This window comes from Amblyomma americanum, chromosome 2, assembly GCF_052857255.1.
Source record: "Amblyomma americanum isolate KBUSLIRL-KWMA chromosome 2, ASM5285725v1, whole genome shotgun sequence".
Lineage (NCBI taxonomy): Eukaryota > Metazoa > Arthropoda > Arachnida > Ixodida > Ixodidae > Amblyomma > Amblyomma americanum.
In genome coordinates this window covers 80,777,043-80,786,156 of record NC_135498.1, presented here as the reverse complement: position 1 = coordinate 80,786,156, position 9,114 = coordinate 80,777,043, and the positions used below count along the sequence as shown (strand labels likewise).

Genomic DNA, 9,114 nt, shown 5'->3' with positions numbered 1-9,114 from the left:
CGGCGCCGTTCAGGTGTCCGCCGAGATTTGAGACAAATACTGCGCCATTTCCGGTCCCCAAAAACAAATTTTCATTTTTTTTCCACCGTACTAAGGTGCCGCGAGAAAAATTGTTTTTGAGGAAAGGAAATGGCGCAGCAATTGTCTCAAAAGTCGGTGGACACCCAAACCACGCCGTAAGGGAAGGGAGGAAGGCGCAAGTGAAAGAAGCAATAGGTGCCGTAATGGAGGGCTCCGGAATAATTCCGACCACCTGTGGATATTTAACGTGCACTGACGTCGCACAGCACACGGGCTCCTTTTTTGCGTTTCGCCTCCATAGAAACGCGGCCGTCGCAGCCGGGTTCGAACCCATGAACTCCGGGCTCAGTAGCCGAACGCTCTAACCCTCGAGCTAGCGCCGCGGCCGAAAGATGCAGCGAGATGTCACTTTTTTCTCTGATTAATGCGATGAACACATTACAGCTGCTATCATCAGGGCCCATTCTGCCACAAGGGCACATATCAAGCATGACTCACAGGAAACACAAACGAAAATATTTTAGTAGTAGTAAGTGGTTTTATTAAAATAATAATATAAAGGAAGGAAACGATTTTTGATAGCCCCGGCGTCTGCCATCGATACTGAAGCACCTGAGCTGGGGAAGCAGAAGTAAAGGATAGCAGGCAGAATGGAGAAATGAAATTAAAGAGGTGAGGGGACAGGAAGAGCTTTCTTTTTGTTTAAAAACGTTTTGGTTAACGAATTTTGTGCTGAAGCTCCACTTCGGGCTACCAGGCACGATATTAGAGGGCTCTGGATTAATTTCGACCATGCGTAGTACCCCACATTACATGTATATGGACGCCACACAGCACACAAAAAAAATGGTATTTCGAACAGCCCATTATTACAGATTGTTACGAGATTACAGGCACCATACTTTCAATGTTGCTTTCTTTTTTTTCAGAAAGAACTAATCAACAAACCCATTCTACTGTTTCAAGACTTCCTCTAGGTATTTTATCATACAGGGAGCCTTTCCGACAGCCCATCGAGAAAACATCCAAGGCGTGTTTGAAAGAGTTATCTATGTTTGTTGATAAGCAATGACACTTCTGCTTTTGGCCCAAAAAAAAAATAAGGCAGCTAGTTCTGTGCCTGTTATCTCTCTTAATCTCTCAATGAGAACTACTGTACCCCACATCGATACACCCTGCTTAAATGCTTACTGCTTTGTGGGTATGCCCAGGGGATATATCCATGAAACGGCTCGCTTCTCTGCGGTTCGCCAAGCACTATTGGCCACACAACGCCAGCCAGCCTGACGTAACATGGTGAAACAGCCAATAACACGCGGAGAACCGCGAAGCAGCAACCCGACGTCACACGGCGAAGTGGCCAATAACGCAGCCAGCCACGGAAAAGCGAGCTGGTTCCAAAGCGAATCATCTTATGGATATGCCCCAAGTACTACGTAAACCTTTAGAAAAGTCTTCATGTGAGAAGTTGCATGCAATGCGCTGGGCTTCATAAGAGATCCCCCTTCTGTTGGAGAGCTTTGTGGATAAATTCTTCTGATTTGCAGTTATTTGCCATTGTCACCGACTACGGGGAAAGTATCAGTGCTTGTGATATATCAACAGTCCTGAGTGCACTAAGATCCAGTACTGAAGGCATGTATTGGAAAGGCAAGTACTGTGAATTCCCGCCTTGTAAACTGAGAGAGTGAAAATACTTTGCAAAAACATGCCACTTACCAGACATTAATCTCAATCCAGAGTGCAATATGAATGTCACCACATACGATGGCCACTCATTAATAGACACTATATGCATAAAAATTTTCCGATCAGTTTATAATTACTGCGTACAGAAAAATACTGCAATGGACCTCCTCTATACATGCAGCGCTGGCATAAGCAGTGTTCTAAGGCTGCCAGAAAACTTGTAAAAGAAATACCTTGATGCTGCTCTGAAGAACTTCACTTCTTCTGAAGCTGAATTGATCTTGAGTAACGCTTGTTGCAAGTTTTCAATTACTGAGCAGGACGAGGTTTTGATTCAGTAGCCATGATGTGGCAGGTGCTACCAAGCACATTACGTAACATGTACAGGGTGATCCCCTCTAGAGGGTGAACATGCCAGTGTGCGGCCGTTCTCTTTGTACTGCCAGTGCGTCCATCCCGGCTGTGCATCAAAGCGAAGCATCGTCTCCAGGTCATGCTGCATCTTTACCTCTTTGATTCAATTTGCAGGTGTGTCAAAAGCACGGGCTCTCCGGACAATGCAGCCACACACTATTGTGTTCACCCTGTACATGCATTCTGCACAGCTACTGTTGCACACAACCAAGACAGGCCGTATGCTTAACATTCACAACCCCTCAAAGATTATTTAAATAGTATTACTGAACTGTTTCTAGAAAAAATGGTTACAGTTTGGACACAAGAGGCTAGATAGTAAAGCAGCAAATGTGCAGTGTTCCAGCAAAACCTGAATTCAATACACAGGCTTCCAAAAACAATTCTTTTTAATCAAGCCACTGAGTGTTCCAAATCTATATATGAGCTAAGTGCTGTGAAACCTGACTTCACTCTGAACAGGAAGGGGAAAAATAAAACTGTGACAAAGACCAGAGTGGCAAGTATATATGTGAAAAAAAAAAATCATGAGAGAAAAAATTCACACCAAACTCATTTTCACAGGTAATGCAGAAAGTCCCGCGATTAAGTCCTGCAGCCCACCCTTCCCCCCTCCCACCCCCCCCTCCTGGCTGCAAACACCACCCATGATTTGCCCTCTTGTCGACCCCAATCACACCACTCTTCGAACTTCGAAGAACCTCTTCAGGTAGTACACCTGGCCAAGAGTCATGGCGATGAGAACAATGGCTTCGAAGAAGGCCCACATCACAACCCTCGAGTTGGTGCTGTCGTTGACTGAAAGAGTAAAAGAGAACGCAACTGCTTTTAACTGCATACAGAGCACCAATACCATCATCAACCAAGCTAAGGCCCGAACTCTGAAGGCTCCCTTTCCTAAGGAAGGGTTTCCTTTCCTCAGCTAATCGCCACCACTGGTTGTTTCGGAAAGAAATCAAAGCATCAAAGAAAAATTGTCACGTCAATCCCTTTTAAGTTACACCACCATTCACTTCCAAATGGTGATCACAGAGTACCGTAAAAACCCGCGTATAGTACGAGGTTTTTTTCCTATTATTAGCACCTCAAATTTCCGCCTCGTATCATTTGCGGATCCGAACAAAAATTTCAGTTTTGCTCGAAGTTTTGGTTTCGTTATTGCCGCGTGGCTACGGCTTGGCTTCGTTACCCGTGACGGCGTGGCTAGGGCTAGCGTGGCCTTCCTGACAGCGTACGCGCCGACGCATAAACCACGCTTCGCGAAGGGAAGGTTCTTTTTTTCTGCCGTGGAGGAGCACGATGTCAGGGCCACGAAAACAGTATTCGGCTGCTTTCAAGAGAAAGGCTATTTTAGTTGCCGAGAACATCGGCAACAGTGCGGCCGGGAGGCAGTTCGGCGTCACCGAGGGAAGCATCCGCGGATGGCGACGACAAAAGGAAGCACTTTTAACATGCAGCGGAACGCGAAGAAGCTTTCGCGGCCCGAAGAATGGGTCATACCCAGAAATTGAACTGGCCCTGACGGAGTTCATAAGAGAACAGCGAGCGGCACATCTACCTGTGAGCGTGGAGCTCATGCAGGTAAAAGCTAGGGAGCTTGCTAGAGAAAAAGGTATTCCAAGCACAGCCTTCAAAGCGAGCAAGCACTGGATATACCGCTACATGTGCCGTGCTGGGTTTTCGTTACGGCGGCGAACGTCGATTTCCCAAAAACTGCCCGAATCGTTTGAAGAGCTGCTGGTGGCTTTTCAGCGCCACATTATTTCTTTACGGAAGTCCAAGAACTTTCAGCTAGGGCAAATAGGCAACGCTGACCAAACGCCAGTTTATCTGGACATGCCATCACCCCTCACAGTGCACGAGAAGGGTTCCAAACAAGTTTGCGTCCGGTCTACCGGCAAAGAGAAGACGCGGGTTACGGTCATGCTATCGTGCACAGCAGACGGCCACAAGCTCCCACCCTATGTCGTGTTCAAACGCAAAACAATGCCGAAAGGTGAGGAGCTGCCAAAGAATGTTATCGTGAGATGCCACGAGAAAGGTTGGATGAACGAGGGTCTTGTCCTTGACTGGGTGAAGTCCGTGTGGTGTAGGCGGCCCGGTGCACTATTGTCCTTCCCGTCGATCCTCGTGCTGGACACGTTTCGCTGCCATTTGGCCGACTCGGTAAAGAGAGTGTTACGCGACTGCGGCACTGAACTTGTCGTCATCCCAGGCGGAATGACTTCCCAGCTGCAGCCACTTGACGTTTGCGTAAACAAGCCTTTCAAGGACGCGGTCAAGCGGTGCTATGCTGAGTGGATGCGCTCAGGTGAGCCTGCAGTGACGCCGACTGGGCGGCTGAAGCGGGCATCGCCAGCCGCGCTGTGCAAGTGGATTGTGGACGCGTGGGCGAGCAATCCTGCGGACCTTGTGCGTCGGTCTTTCAAAAAGTGTGGCATATCAAACGCCCTCGATGGCAAAGAAGATGAGTGCCTGTGGGAAGATTTGTCGGACAAAGAAATCTCCGAAGAAAGCGCTGTTGAGGATGAGAGCGATTGAAGTGCGGTGTCCGATTGCAATAAATGCCTTTCTTCGTGCTTACCTGGTTTACCTCACTCGTATTATACGCGGATAAATTTTTTTTTCTATTTCGCGTCTCTAAAATTTCACCTCGTATTATATTCGGGTTCGTATTATACGCGGGTTTTTACGGTACTTCTGCGACTAGACATCACAAGTTTGAATCGGGTGGAGGGAGAATTTTTAAATCCAATTTACTCAGCACTAAATGCATCCCTCTCTACCGTAGGAAGCCAGAGAAACAATCGATTTTTACTAACAATAAATGTTGGTTGCAGTCATCCTCAGTGTCCCTTAAAGAAAAACATAATTAGAACAGGTTGGATAATTAGTGGCCATTGGTCTAGCGATATCATATGCAGCCGATTTACAGCTCACAGCCACCTGCAAATATTCTCTTATAAATGAGGCTGCTTAGTTCTCGCTCTGGAGCCATGGAATGGCAAACACACAGAATAATTTCATGCTTTGGGACATAATGACATGCTGTTAGTGCTGTTCAAATCTAAGCAGGGCACTGTTGGAACTATACCTGTTTCAGAACCAGTTTCAGCTAGCACAGAGTCAATGACGGTAAATCAATCACAGGAGGCGTAACATAGCAGTAGCACTAACAATCAGTGAGCATCATCAGATCAGTTCACCAGAGAGAAGCAATTCCAGATAAACTAAACAATAGAGAAATGTCGAAGTTCCTACTGTGCTACTAAGATTTCCTTTCAAACATGTTTTCCGTTTTACAGAAGACAACGTAGCCAAATAAGCTTCCATACTTATTGGTTCCTAACTTCTGCTGAGAATTTTAGAGTAAACATGCGTTATCACATCTGTGACCCCTCAATCAGGGTCCTTAAGGAAAATAAACTGAACTAAACTGAACAGCTGTGCATTAACAAAGAAGAATGCAAACAAAGAAAAAAAATGCGCCATGAAACCCTGATAGCAAATACACATGCATGTTCTGGACGGCATTCACACAGACTGCTCTTTGGTTGTAGCATTGGAGAGCATTATCACATGATTAAAAGGCAGCTGAAACAGATTAAAAGAGACAGCTGTGCAAATGGCGATGATTTCCACTTCGTTCACAGTACAAAACCTGAGCTTTCGCGGTCATCAACAGCATTTATAGAACTGACCATGCAACCATGGAATTATCTTAAATGTCCACAGGCCAGGCTTTCAAGTTCTTACAAGAAGTTACCAGACAAGAAGGAATGAGAGTTCCAAGCTGCACCATGCCCGAATGCCACGTTCTGTAATCATGCAACAAGTTCAGTTTGCTGGAAGCACGGTCAAAACTTTGTGACACAATTTTCTGCGCAGCTTTCTGTATGATCCCAATACTTACTGGATCTGTGGATGCGGTCCCGAACCATCATGTACTCTTGCTCGTGCTTCACAGAAGCCATGGATGCAGACAGCTCCTTTATCATCTCTTCCAGCTTGTTCTCGTGCACTGATAATGACAATGGAAAAATGCAAGGCCAGCATTTTCAAATGGTAGTGATCACAGCAATACTGAAGCTTTGCAAAGAAAGGGGATATGTACAAAAGGCTAAGAATGACACAAGGATGCACACTGGAAGGGGCAGTAAACGTTGGTGCACATTTGAGCCAAAAGTTCTGAGCAGAATGACGGTATTTACAAAGACCACCACAGGCCCATCTCTGACCACATAATACAATTCCTTTAAGCAGTAAGAAACAGCATGCAAAAGATGTCACAAATGCCACTGTGGTGTTCAAACAAATCAAAACTTGAAATGTTAACATGCAGAATTAAACAAGACAATTCTTCACTACCGTTTAGCACACTGCTTCCATTATCATTTTCTCTGCAAACCACAAGGCCACAAATGGCTGCTTTGTTGTTAAAGAAACCCAAAGCTCATTTGCCAATATGGCTATGTATGAAAAGCTAGAATGTCAACATAGTGAGGTAACTTGAACTGAAACTGGCTTACAAAGACATTTTCATGTGTGGCTGCCACAGATATAGAAACAAAGAAAGATCCCTGGTTATTTCAAAGTTTCATGCTGCACCCAACCAACACAGTAAGCTTTACAAGACATCGCAGACCGCAGCACATGCTTTAGGTAGTTGTAAGGTTGGTGACCATGCATCGAACTTACCTTCTTCTCCTTCTTGAGTTTTTGTTGGGGCCTCACCAACATCCATGGAGAACATGACAATCTTTGGCGTCATTGTGGACATGGCGTTGCTGAAGCAGTAGCGGTAGACACCATCAGCGTAGGCTGCAAACGTGTACTTGCCACTCGACTCCCGCTCTCCAGAGTAAACCGTCTTGCCATCGGGTCCTGTGATCTGTAAAACAAATTGAAAAACACAATGTATGTTGACGTTCTGCGCAACGCCAGATCCCTATAGAGACCAACAAAAAGCTTATATGTTACAACAACTGCACACGTAGTAGCGAGTCGAGTTGTAAGCACCAAAACTGCTACCCTACGTTGCTACCTCACCTTCAACGTCCTGCTAGCATGTAATCTCCAGAGTTCACAGTTGGTTCAATAATGGCAAAGCACGTAGGTCAGTAGGATCGCTATGGCCAGTTAGGACCTAAACCTACGCATACGCACCGCCTGAACACCATTCGTTTGCACACAGTCTGGCCACTCACTAAGGCACTTATGCTGCAATGCAGTTAATCTGCTAATCTGTGGGTGCAACATATTTTTCACAAAACCGAGCAACACGACAGCGCCGGATGTCACCAGATGGGCTCCGTCACTCCAACACTCTCGCCTAGGTATTGATCACATGGCAAGCGTCTCAAAGTACCGTCATGACAAAACAGTACGAAATAAAAACGCCTACTATGCTCAAAGAGCCGGCAGATGACACAGTTTTGACCGTTGCACGTTTGAACGCCGGAGACGAGCCAACGCTGACGTGCCACTTATACGACAGCTGTTCTGCGTGGGTTGGCTACTGCTATCGTCTGCATGCGACAGCCGAAAGGCCAAGATCTTTTCCTTCGATTCAGTGCAAAAGCATGAAAGCAGCACAAAACAATTAAAAACGGGGACTGAACAACCATATTTGTGACACTGTTACGGAAGAGTCACTTCAAGGGCTAGCAAAGGGCGATACCGCGCGGCGGCTGATGACGGTGGGCACTGGCTATAAAAAAAACAGTCCAAAAATTCCCGAACGGCCCCGGCAAAACCAATCCAAAGCAGCAGACAGGCTCTGCGACTCCGCTTACCTTCACGTCTATGTCCAAGAAGCCGCCTTCGGCGACTTCGAATGTGAGACCCATCTTGGTACCGGATTTCGCCTCATCGTGGAAGCACTCTTCGGCGTGGGCATCAACGGTGATGAATAGGGCACGGGCATAGGCGATACACACCACCAGAACAGCCGTCCTTAGCACTACGTACACAGAATACATTTTCGTGAAAACTATGAGCGTGAAATCTTATGATCACGAATTAACTGCGCACCGCTCTATAAACACATAACAACGCCGTCTGCCACGTTTGTTGCACAAAATGCGCATGCGTAAGCAACCGGCGCCCAACGTTTAGGGACTGGATAAAGCTGCGTCTAAAAGTAGCGAATGATTGCAAAAACTTATCAAAGTGCATAGAAACGACAACTTTTTCAAAAATTAATACAAATTACTATAAGCGTGCGCAAGTTATATTACTTGTATTGTTTTATAATAAAAAACATTTTACACAAATATAAGATGTCATTTTTTAATCATCAGCATCAACAAATAAGCGCTGAATTTGAAACGTTTTGAAAGCCCTATCGTATGCATGGCACGATTTATTGTTGGAAAAATGGTGAAAATAAATTCAATGTATGCTAATGACGTAGCTCAGAAGGCTACGATAGTGATACGATATATCATAGGTATAAAAACGATAAACAGGCTACCCATCTGCTGCTCGGCATGCAGAAACACGGAAGCCCCGGGGCGCGCCCTGGAGGTTATGCAGAAAAACAGGAACCCTTGGCTTTGGTTTTGTTTCCATAGATGGCGCTGCAGTCGTGCAAATTCGAAAAGTAGTGAAGCAGTTTTGTTTATTGAAACCATTGCTGAAACCATTATTGAAACCAATCAGTGCTGTAATGCAGTAACCACTGCAAAAATTCCTGAATGTCATGAATGCAGTCCACCGAGGTTGGCACTGAAAATTGGAAATTGTTTTTTTTTGGCGAAATGAAATGGCGCAGTATCCCTCTCACATATCGGCCGACACCTGAACCGCGCCGGGAAGGGATAAAGGCGGAGGTGAAAGAAGGGGTGCCGTAATGGAGGGCTCCGGAATAATTTCGACCACCTGGGGATCTTTAACGCGCACTGACATCGCACAGCACTCGGGCGCCTTAGCGTTTTGCCTCCATAAAAACGCAGCCGCCGCGGTCGGGTTCGAACCCGGGAACTCCGG

The 9,114-nt window shown here is 46.0% G+C and overlaps 1 protein-coding gene across 1 annotated transcript; it reads right to left on the bottom strand.

Annotated features, from left to right (window-relative positions):
• Window positions 1-2,495: 2,495 nt before the first annotated feature.
• Window positions 2,496-8,213, bottom strand: CHOp24 (transmembrane p24 trafficking protein CHOp24). Its single transcript, XM_077654732.1, has 4 exons — window positions 7,920-8,213; window positions 6,823-7,015; window positions 6,038-6,145; window positions 2,496-2,922 (listed from the first exon to the last, which is right to left on the bottom strand). Exons 1-4 carry the CDS (start codon window positions 8,103-8,105, stop codon window positions 2,798-2,800), a joined length of 612 nt encoding a protein of 203 aa, XP_077510858.1. The 5' UTR covers window positions 8,106-8,213; the 3' UTR covers window positions 2,496-2,797.
• Between the last annotated feature and the right edge of the window lie 901 nt (window positions 8,214-9,114).